General features: G+C 52.0%; 1 protein-coding gene across 2 annotated transcripts in view; it reads right to left on the reverse strand.

The window, feature by feature from the left end:
* LOC133355399 (hepatocyte growth factor receptor-like) overlaps positions 1 to 8,809 on the reverse strand; it is a 48,021-nt gene extending 39,212 nt beyond the window's left edge. Inside the window, exons 1-2 of one of the 2 annotated variants that reach the window (XM_061572673.1) lie at positions 8,490 to 8,809; positions 905 to 2,176 (exon numbers count right to left, since the gene is read on the reverse strand). In XM_061572673.1, coding sequence (XP_061428657.1) covers positions 905 to 2,176; positions 8,490 to 8,492 — 1,275 coding nt within the window. In that variant the 5' untranslated portion in view covers positions 8,493 to 8,809. Of the gene's footprint in view, positions 1 to 904; positions 2,177 to 8,464 lie in introns of both variants that reach the window. The other variant, XM_061572674.1, reaches the window with a different exon arrangement.
* Positions 8,810 to 12,045: the final 3,236 nt, after the last annotated feature.

Raw genomic sequence — 12,045 nt, forward strand, 5'->3', positions numbered from 1 at the left:
TGCAAACAACGTCACGGGATCTTGAACGTCCTGCTGTGAAGCAGACGGCGCGTAGTATTATTATCGTGAACGCACGCCGCAGTTATAAAGCAGGGCGGCCTGCCAGATGAAAACTCGAGCTCTGCAACGAGCGGGGAACGTGCTACCGCAAGGCCGTGTCAGCGCCTGGGAAAGTTTGTTATGAGTTAAGTTTAGACCGAGCTCTCCAATGCTGATTCGGGCTGCACGTCGTGTGGTTTGCCACGATGCCCGACGTTTCTGGGAGCTTTTCAAGGAACTGAAATGTCGGACATCGTGCCGAACAATACGCAGTAACAACCCGATAGCAACGCCGGAGAGTTGCACAGAGCAACCGCGAAAGCCTACGCAGTCCTAAATATTCGTGAAAGTAGGCACTGTGTTGAATTCTTTACAAGTCAATTCCATGGGTTTCAGAACCACTGCTATTATAGAGGCAGTCTCCAATTTACTACAATGATCCACATTTACGACGTTTACATAATGCAACCAAGGATCAATTCACGACGCAGAAACTTGATTTCTGACACATCTTCTGACATGACTCCAAACACATTTGAATAGAGTCGGTCTGCTTTCCGATGTGACTTAGCATTTTTGTGGACTTTTACCGATGAAACCCTGTTAAATATGGCCAATTAAAAGAAAAAACAAATCGGAAAGAAACATTTCTACTGTTTTTACCATCAATGGAAATATAGGGTCCAATTTATGATGACGGGGTTTCTAGGAACCTGTTGTATCGTAAAAGCAGGGAACGCCTGGAAATATATATTTTTAGTGATTTGCATTTGGGAAGAAATGTCGTCGCCATCACGACGCACGTAACGTCGGCACTCCAGACGAACGCGTCGCACCGCGGGGACAACCGCCGCACGCCGCTCACCGGTGTGCACGCCGGCGGCTCCGTGCCGAGGAAGTGATCGAGCCCCTTGATGTCGCAGCGTTGCAGCGCGTTGTCGATGTCCAGGTCGACGGCGGGCAGGGAGAAAACGCACACGGCCGAGTCGGGTAGCGGCACAGGGGCTCCGTCAGGCCCGGCGGCGGCGCCCCCGTACCGGGCGAACGCCACGAACAGCGCCTCGTCGCCAGCCTTCAGCTTCAGGTAGGAGGCGAGCTCGACGCCGGGCCGGCTCACGAACGCAGCCTGCGCGAGCTCGTAGTCGGACGGCTCCGCCGACCGCCGCAGCCGCGTGTCGGCGCCGCCGCAGCGCAGGGGCAGCTCGACGTAGGACGCGAACTCCGACTCAGAGGCGCAGAACCTCGCCAGGCGCGTCTCGTAGCGCCCGGAGCCCGGCGCGCTCCGCTGCACGGACAGCGCGTAGACGTACGCGCCGCTCGCGAACGCGTCCACGTAGCGCACGCGGTACGCGGCGCGCAGCCGCGGGAGCAGGTCCATTGTCGAGTCCGCCCCGACTTGCCGGCCCGCGAACACGAAGCCGTCCTCGCTCGTCTTGAGCCGGCGCAGCGAGAGGGAGTGCGGCGCGAAGCGGCCGCCGCCGCCATCGACGGTGTTCGCGACGAACAGCCGGGTGAAGCCGTCCGAGTAGAGCACGGCACGGCTGCCCAGGGCGCCGGCCACACAGTCTGGGCAGGATTCAGCTTCCTCGTCGTCGTCGTAGTCGTAGTCGTCGTCGTAGCCGTAGAGGCAGCGCGCCTCGCCGGGGCCGCCGCGGAGCCGCGCCAGCAGGCAGGTCCCCCGGCGCGCGCTACCGCACGCCACCATGTAGTCGTCCGACAGCAGCAGCAGCGCGTTGTCGTTGTCCACGAGGCGCGGCGTGCCGGCGCCGGTGTCGTCGTTGCTGCCGCTGACAGGGAGGTGCCGGCAGGGGTCGTCCCCATACGTCTCGGGCCCGGGCCCCGTCGTGTAATTCCTGACCGTCCGCAGCTCGCGGTCCAGCACCACGATGGCGTTAGTGGCACCGACGAAGACGGCGCCGTTTCTGGCCGCGACGTTGGAGACGGCGCTTGGCGCGACGTATGTCGCGAAGTCGAACGCCGAGGTGGGGGTTACGGAATTCTCGGCGTCGTTCCGGCCGGCGCAAGAAAATGCCACGGAGGGACCGGCGTGTAGGAGCAGCAGCAGCAGCAGCAGTGCCTGCAGGTGAGCCACCAGCGCCTGGCGGCCAGTCTGAGGCCTCATGCCAAATCCTTCCAACTGAAAGACAGCAGAAAGTTTATTTTGTTTAACCAAGTGAGAACCCAAGAAACGAGGATGAGACTCAATTGCAAGCATGACCCGAGTCGCCAGAGCGACAACTTAAAACAGAGTCCAACAATGAAGCAAATATAAATCAAAGCAAAATCAACCGGAGTTCAGAATGAATAGAAAACAGTGCACAAACCTAAATCAACCAAAAATATATCGAGGGGTCACCACATACTGCGCCGCTGCTTACTTCTTTCTGTCAGTTCTGGGAAAAGTTGCACAATTGACATTTGCGCTGCGAGATGAACTCCAACAAAATCTGCCAACCTCTGGGGGCCACTTCAAGGCCTCTCTCAGCTGTCCACCTTCCCCAGATCGACACACGCCCCCCCCCACCACCACCACCCATAACAACGCTTTCACGTCTGTAGGCCAGCAGGTCAATCGGTGTTTGCTCATTAAATGTAAAAAACATTTATATTCACGTGACATATCTTCACAGCGGCATTTTATTAAAACGTAAAGCCTTACTCTGAACTCACTCCAAACGACCAAACCCACGGCCGAGATTCCAGAGTGATTCACAGACTCTCTCTCTTTTCTTAGCAAAGGCCGTGATTTGTATGAATCAGCCGAGAGCTGTGCCACCAGAGACACCGAAAACAAAAAAACCTCCCCTCCCGGAACGCCGGTCCGTGCTGGGTTTTGATGCCGTGTCAGCAGTCTGTCAACTAAACACAACAGCTGCCCGTCCGTGCCCCGTCAAAGGGACTACAGCGCACTTCGATCCATCCTGCTGCTGCTCCTCCTCCTCACCTCACTTTCATTTTACTCTCGCCCGCCACGAGAGGTCCAGAAAAACACACCGAAAATATATACTGTACTGTGAGCGGTGCTTGCGTTTCACAGACAGCCCTAAGCCAGTGAGGAAAATCCCTGATTCCGATAGTGGGAACCAGTCACTCCATAGTCGGGATGACCACTGTTGATTTTTTGCCCACAAAGCAGTTCTCATTTTATTGTCACCTCGGGGATGATGCCTGACTGGGTGCAGTGTGAAGACTATCATCCAAGGCAAGGGTTGGTGGATCAAATATATATATTTTTAAACTCTTGGTGATCATGAGATTGCAGTCCAGCAAATGTGTTCTTGAATCCTTCACTGCAGAGCATTTGAGTGTTTCCCCTTTGCGTGAGTGGGCTTTCTCCGGGAACTCTCATTTTCTACCGCAGCACTCACGGGATTGGACAAGCACTTCCGATGCAAGATGTTCTAAAAATAAGTATTGAGACTCGGTGAAGATTTTGTGGATCAAATATTCAGGGGAAATTTTGTGAATCGTTGGGAATTGGGTTTTCAACTTTCAAATTGTGAGCCAAGTGCTAAAAGCGAAAACAAGATTATGATCCGACCAAAAATTATTTTTGTTGTCAGCAGTCCAGCTGCTATAAAATGCACAAAGAGCCCCATGTAGAGAAGTGTTTTCGTACCAGTTCTGAAAGTTTTATTAAGAGTCAAATAAACTGCTAAGCCACCGAAATAGATATCGGCATAAGTGTGCAATCGAACATCAGGTTGGTACTTTAACCGAAACATTGTTCACCTGAAGCAGGAGGAATCAAGCTCGAAGATGAGAGCACAAAGAGGAAATCATCATCACGATCACCATCAGACATGGTCTATCAACGACTGGGTAAAGGCTTTCGCATGCCGTCCGTCACCATCCCACGTGGACCTGCGCTGACACAATCTATCTCACTCCTGATTTCATCGCCCCATCTCCGTGGCGTTGGTCGCAAGTTCACTCCTTTGGCTGCCATTCCAGTACCAGTCTCCTCCATCGACTGTCATGGCTGCTTGCGTCATGTCCTGCCCAAGCCTGCTAGCGATGCGTCTCGGTCAAGGGGAAAGAAGACACGTGCAGCGGGTCAAATATTCGGCTACAAAGAAGCAGTGGAGCGCTCCGAGAGTGCCGCCCGACCTTCCTGAACCCACGCGCCGCATCAACTGTCTACCAACCTTTGCTGAATCACCATGCGCCAATAAAGTCATTTTCAAAATGTAAACTTGCGGTACGTTACTCTAAAACGCTGTAAAATTATATTTAATAAAATCCACATAAACGTCCAACTTGCACGGTCCCCTACAGACCCGGTGTACTCCTTCTCTGCGACGATGACATTTTCGTCTTTGTTGCTGCTGCTGTGGCTCACGCAGCACCACGGATCTCCCGTGTACAATAGTCAGGCAACCGGAAAGACGGGACCCTCATCATTATCATCCATGCAACAAATTAAATGAACTTAACTATACCTGCATTGACCAACCTAAACATCTGTGCAATAAAAAAGTATATAATCGTATTGTGCCTAAAAATTCCACGGGAAACCTTCCACGGGCCCTGCGGGGTCGTGTGACATGTCTGTGGGAATCAGAGTGGGAACCGCTGCTCGCGTTGCCTCGTCACATCCGTGCCGCGTCCGTGCCGTCCGTGCCGCGTCCGTGCCACATCTGTGCCATGCTAGTACCACACCCGAGCCACGTCCGTCCCACGTCCATGCATCTCAAACTCTTGAGCTTAGAATTCCTCTCGGCTCTCGAGGCTTCCTGCAATCATTGCCAATTCCTGTGTTTTTGTGCTCTGCTTTTTCGGGATGGTTGTCACTTCAATTTAATTGTGCTTCATTGATTTATTTACCACTGAGACGGCTTTCCTTGGAGTTATTTTCCCATGTAATTGGAGCTTTAACGACTTTAAATTCCGGTGTCATTTTTATTTTGTCGGAATTTAGATGTTTTATGCGATTTTTGTTGTTGTCGCTTTAGGCCTCCTCAGCTTCTTCACGTGTAGCGGTCCGGGGTGCTGTTTAACACAAACGACGCGATGTAGATGTAAACTATCATTACCACTTATGTACTTGTATCTACCAAGCGATTGAAACCCGGTGTGTGGAGTGCAGCATCTCTAAGCACTCTGCCCCTTGCATTCAATGACAACGCAATCGGCCCAAGTCAATTACAAGCGCAGCGACCTTCTGCTCCAACGCGATCGCATGCGGTCGTTGCAAGGATCGGTAACTTTATCGAGTGCGGTGAATCGTGATGGGCAAGGAGGAAAGAGGGGTGAGCAACCGTTGTTCAATTGCAAAGCAGACAGCTGCCCAGGACGATGGCTGAGGGCGCTCTCGTCACCGAGCAGGGAACATGGAGCCATGCAGACCACGCAGCGTAGAGACTGCCGGGGCTGATGCCACGGCCTCACCAACCACTGACTGCATACACAAAAACCCAGCAGATCAACCGTGGGTTTTCACTTAATCTGGCGTATTCCAGCCTGTGGCTAGCTGCATAGTACACCAAAATTAGTTTCTTAAATACCCCTCAATTGACAACGAAGTAATTGAAGAGAAGTTCGCACATGTGTTGTTTTACGGAAGTCGCTCACCCTCTTGAGAGTGCAAGCCGTGGGCTCGACTAACTAACATGGGAAACTCCGTGCAGGGTGCAGGGCACAGCGGCACGAGCTGCCCCCCCCCCCCACCTCTGGTGGGAATAACGAGGCCAAGTGAAGAAGGCCTCTCTCTCTTCACGGGTGGTTCTGCGACCTTATCCGGGATGAGGGGCTTTCCAGGAGCGGCTCAGATATCGTCGCTCGCCACTGATGTTAGCCATGAATAAGACACACCAGCGGATCGTCGGGTTCACAGCACAGGAGCTATCCGTTGCGCCACCGTTCCGTCATTTTAGGGACTTGAATGTGGCACGGATCTGTTGGCCCTGCACGCATTCACGGGTGTGACTCCTGGGTGCATCGTCCAACGCTTAGAGGTGGACATGTTGCGCACGGTATTCTAAAGTACCGCGCTGCTCGACGCAGATTTTTTATAAATATCTAAAAAAAAACAATGTCTTGAGCCTCGAAAATCTAGGCTGGCAGGATGGTGGTGCGCCTCACAGTAAAAAGGGCCTGGGTTCGAGTCCCAACTCGGGCGCCTCTCTGTGTTGGAGTTTGTATGTTCTCCCCCTGCACTGTATGGCTTTTCCCTGGGCTCCTCCAATAACAAAAAAAATACAGACACAATGTCTTCAAGTATCACTAGTATTGGCCAACCATCTCAATGCTAAAACATTACCTGGTATTGGCCAAACAGATGCCACGGTGGCGAGATGTTAACTACCTCACCTGGTAAACAGGAGATCACCTCACCTGGTAAACAGGAGATCATATATTTGCAGCTTGCATGGTCTCTCAGTGATAGCATAGAAACATGCGTTTAGAGTATTTGGCTGCTACAAATATCCACGTGATAAGCCACTTTATTGAGCTGTCATTTGTTTGCAGGCCGCTTCTGAAACAGAGCTACATAGCTCAGTGGGCCTTACCTGGTTAAATAAAAAATAGTTCAGCATAGTTTCGCTTTCATGGCGAAAGCAACAATATCAACATTGCCCCCTCCTGCGAAAAGATAGCAGGACCCTCCTGAACAAAGAGACTTGAGACTCAATTAAACATTCCGGGGTAAACAAGCGTAACTAAATAAAAATGTGACCGTAAAACTGTTGTATGTGTGGTGACACATACAGTGGTCTATTTAGACTCCACAGTCATGCGGCTGTGGTCTCGAAGTGCTGATGGTATGTGTACACGTGAGACTTATCTGAATGTAGATATTGTGTTACACTGCTAACACGGCAATTTGCATGGATAAGATCCGTTCATTGTTAATTAGCATTGCACAACAGTTGCATTTTTTTTGCAGACAGGATTTTAACTTTAGTTACCGAAGCCTCTTTTGCAGGAGGGTCCTGCTACATTTGGGATGTTTGACCAACAACGATGACGTTGTGTGGGTGTGTGTGTGTGTTTTAGCGAAGGGAGGAACGCGGAGGAAACCCATAAAAGAACACGGGGGAATCGAACCCAGGCACTTGTCAATTTGAGTAACGAGTGTTACCACTGAGAGCACAATGGTGAGATTGGTTCCCCAATATAAGCGCACATGGCATCTCGTATTAAATGCTTGGCGTATGATGACCAACACCATGTAAACACTAACTGATTTGCTGATAACCGCTTAATACATAGAGCACGAGAGAGCGTGGGAAATTCAATTAAATTTAAACAATTTTAATTTTACCAGGTAAGGCCCACTGAGCTATCATTAGAGGACACAAGCCGCGGCCCCCAGAGGGAGCGGCGCTGTTGTTCATCCTGAAGAATCTACAATCTACGTCCTGCAGAGTCTCCAACACGCGGACCGGGACCCAAGCTGTGGTCCCGTCCGTTGTCACGGCCTAATTAGTTCATCACTAGAGTATGTAACTAGAGTAGTTAGCTGGTAACTAGTGTAGTTAGCTGGTAACTAGTGTGGTAACTAGTGTAGTTAGCTGGTGGTCACCACCATAGGATGTTATCCTGTAGAGGGGCAATCGCCTCCAACGAGTGCGTCTGCGACTCGGCTGAACTCGCTCCACACGCCAACGCGACTCTCACGTCAGAGCCATCCTCGCTGAGTTGGTTTCGCTGTCTTCTAATATTTAACCAGCGACATCAAATTGGGCAAAGTCAAATCAAGCTTTGGTCAAACACTTTACACACAACGAGACCCCCCCCCTCGTGTCGCCTTAGCGGACTGCTGGGGCACCGATGAAGGCCGGCACTGTGGCACACGAGGGGTGGGTGGCCAGCACCACGCCCGGCCGCCTTTGTCTCCCCAGTGGCGATGTTTACTACACACCGCACCAGGTACTCATTTGAGGCTGAGTCGACCTAGGGGAGGCCCAGCACTGCTTCACATCGTAGTGGTGGTGGTGGTGGCCGTGAGCGGGAAGTGAACCCGGCTCGCCGGGTTCGTAGCGCAGTGGGACAACGACACCACCGCTCCCCCACTCCCATCACCCACCAACACAATTACAAACATCACCACCATCATAGTCCATCACTACCACCTCTACTACCATCGCTATCACCACCATCATAGTCCATCACTACCATCATCTGTAGTCTAATGCCCACTCTAGACTGTGAACCCGACCACAACTTTCACAACTTTGTGCAAGTTGACTTGTGTCTGTGAGCTGCCCTGCGCGTACGCCAGCCACACCGACTTGAAACACGGTCACACATCACCAGCACGGACAGAAGAAGCCTCGCCTCGGGTCCCCCCCGCCTTGATGGGGCTGTCACCACCACGATCGCCGTCGTCACCATCACCACCATCACCATCCCCACCACTCACCATCACCACCATCAACCACCCCGTCACCATCATCACCACCCCATCACCATCACTCACCTCCCCACCACTCACCACCACTCACCATCACCGCCCCGTCACCATCACCACCCCATCGCAGTGCCGGGAGCGCCGCAAATCCTCCCAGGTCGCCGCGCCGCTTCAGCTCTCACGCCTCCCCCCCTCTCCTCTCTCTCTTCCAGACAGATCCACGATCTATTCACTTCTGTGTAGCAGCGATGGCCATCGAGAACGGCGCAGTCTCTAGCAACTCCAGCAGCAGCAGCAACTCCAGCAGCAACAACAACTCCAACAACTCCAGCAGCAACAACTCCAGCAGCAAGAGCGCAGGGACAGCAGCAGCAGCAGCGGCGGTGGTGGCGGCTTTGCTGACCGCAAGCAAAGTCCCCGCGACTCAGCGGAGCTCCCCGTGACGTCACGGCCCGTGATTTCCTCTGACATCACCACTCACCTCCCCACCCCTCCCCATCACTCACCATCACTCACCTCCCTCCCCATCACTCACCACCACTCACCTCCCTCCCCATCACTCACCTCCCCCCCCCCCCATCACTCACCATCCCTCACCTCCCTCCCCATCACTCACCATCCCTCACCTCCCTCCCCATCACTCACCACCACTCACCTCCCTCCCCATCACTCACCTCCCCCCCCCCCATCACTCACCATCCCTCACCTCCCCATCACTCACCTCCCCACCCCTCCCCATCACTCACCATCCCTCACCTCCCTCCCCATCACTCACCATCCCTCACCTCCCTCCCCATCACTCACCTCCCCACCCCTCCCCATCACTCACCATCCCTCACCTCCCTCCCCACCCCTCCCCATCACTCACCATCCCTCACCTCCCTCCCCATCACTCACATCAATCACCTCCCCACCCCTCCCCATCACTCACCATCCCTCACCTCCCTCCCCATCACTCACCATCACTCACCTCCCCACCCCTCCCCCCATCACTCACCATCACTCACCTCCCTCCCCATCACTCACCATCACTCACCATCACTCACCTCCATCCATCACTCACCATCACTCACCTCCCTCCATCACTCACCATCACTCACCTCCCCCCCCCCCATCACTCACCATCCCTCCCCATCCCTCCCCATCACTCACCATCACTCCCCATCCCTACCTTCTAATCACTCACATCCCCATCCCTCCCTCTCCATCACTCCCTCACCATCACTGAAATCCCCATCGCCTCCCCATCACTCATCTCTCTATGACTCACCTCCCCATTACTCATCTCCCCATCCCTCCATTCCTATCACTCCACCATCACTAAGTTCGCCATATCTCCCCATCACCATTCTCCCCATCCCTGCCTCACTATCACTCGCATCCCTCATCACTCACCTCCCCATCCCTCCCTTCCCATCCCTCCCCATCACTCCCCATCACTCACCTCCCCACCCCTCCTTCCCTCCCCATCACTTACCTCCCCACCGCTCTTTCCCTCCCCGTCACTCCCCATCCCTCACCTCCGCACCCCTCCCCATCACTCACCATCACTCACCTCATCAACCCTCCCTCCCCATCCCTCCCTCACCATCACTCAATTCCCCATCCCTACCTTCTAATCACTCACATCCCCATCCCTCCCTCCCCATCCCTCCCTCCCCATCACTCACCTCATCCCTCCCTCCCCACAACTCTCATCCCCATCCCTCTATCATAGAAGATACTACATGTACAATTAATGTACAGTGGAATAATCAAATATTATTTCACTCTGCTACTAAATCAATGTTTAAAAGCCTCACTGCTGATGTGACCCCAAATGTCGAAACCAGTCCAGAGTTTGTTTAAAGAAATGCTACTGGAGAATCCATAATACAGGTATTTTTTTGGGGTTATATCGTGTAAATATATAAATGTGTCGTTAAACCCGCCACCACCCAACACAGCCAATTGGTAAGGTTTGTCACGTAAACAGAACATGACAATTCGTCACTAGTACAGCACACCGGTGTGTTGGAGAGCAAAGCCACAACATTTACAATCTGAGCACGACGTTTCGCCAGTAATTAGAACTAGCAAACTCTTTTCAGAAGCGACCTGGCCACGAATGATAGCTCAATGAAGTGGCTTATCGTGCGATGTTAACTTCAAGTGCATTTATTTGGTATAGCCCTGTGAGCCATTCGGCTCTTGAATCGTGTGCAACCGCAACAAACTAAAACATGAACAAGAAAACATTTAAAGTTACTATGCGCAAACAGAAAAATTCACAAAAAAACTGCAAAGTCTTCCGGAAAAAAAGCACCGTACACCAACGCTGTGCAAAAATCCCAGTGGGACGCAAGTCAAACAACAACAACCACAAGACAACTTAGATTAAAGCCATCAGTCTAACTCCGTACTACAACAAACAAACATGGCCAAACCAAAATACTTTTCGAAAATCACCAAAATAAAGCCATAAAAGCAATGAAACAGTGATCATAGGAACTGTGACCGAATTTTCACAATACATGACATAAACATAATGTACCACCAAACCCTGCAGCCATAGCTGGCTGCATGAGTCACTCCACAACAGCAGGAGCATCAATACAGGAGGTCGGGGGTTCAATCCCGACCCTGGCGACGCCTACTGCTGCTGTATGTTTGTAGTCTGCTGCTGCTGCATGTTTGTAGTCTGCTGCTGCTGCATGTTTGTAGTCTGCTGCTGCTGTATGTGTGTAGTCTGCTGCTGCTGCATGTTTGTAGTCTGCTGCTGCTGCATGTTTGTAGTCTGCTGCTGCTGCATGTTTGTAGTCTGCTGCTGCTGTATGTGTGTAGTCTGCTGCTGCTGTATGTTTGTAGTCTGCTGCTGCTGCATGTTTGTAGTCTGCTGCTGCTGCATGTTTGTAGTCTGCTGCTGCTGTATGTGTGTAGTCTGCTGCTGCTGCATGTTTGTAGTCTGCTGCTGCTGTATGTTTGTAGTCTGCTGCTGCTGTATGTTTGTAGTCTGCTGCTGCTGTATGTGTGTAGTCTGCTGCTGCTGTATGTTTGTAGTCTGCTGCTGCTGCATGTTTGTAGTCTGCTGCTGTATGTTTGTAGTCTGCTGCTGCTGCATGTTTGTAGTCTGCTGCTGCTGTATGTGTGTAGTCTGCTGCTGCTGTATGTTTGTAGTCTGCTGCTGCTGTATGTGTGTAGTCTGCTGCTGCTGTATGTTTGTAGTCTGCTGCTGCTGTATGTTTGTAGTCTACTGCTGCTGTATGTGTGTAGTCTGCTGCTGCTGTATGTTTGTAGTCTACTGCTGCTGCATGTTTGTAGTCTGCTGCTGCTGTATGTTTGTAGTCTACTGCTGCTGCATGTTTGTAGTCTGCTGCTGCTGTATGTTTGTAGTCTGCTGCTGCTGTATGTTTGTAGTCTGCTGCTGTATGTTTGTAGTCTGCTGCTGTATGTTTGTAGTCTGCTGTATGTTTGTAGTCTGCTGTATATTTGTAGTCTACTGCTGCTGCTGTATGTGTGTAGTCTGCTGCTGCTGCATGTTTGTAGTCTGCTGCTGCTGTATGTTTGTAGTCTGCTGCTGCTGTATGTGTGTAGTCTGCTGCTGCTGTATGTTTGTAGTCTGCTGCTGCTGTATGTTTGTAGTCTGCTGCTGCTGTATGTGTGTAGTCTGC

This window comes from Lethenteron reissneri, chromosome 51 (genome assembly GCF_015708825.2).
Source record: "Lethenteron reissneri isolate LAM-NWPU_2019-01 chromosome 51, ASM1570882v1, whole genome shotgun sequence".
In the NCBI taxonomy this organism is placed as follows: domain Eukaryota; kingdom Metazoa; phylum Chordata; class Hyperoartia; order Petromyzontiformes; family Petromyzontidae; genus Lethenteron; species Lethenteron reissneri.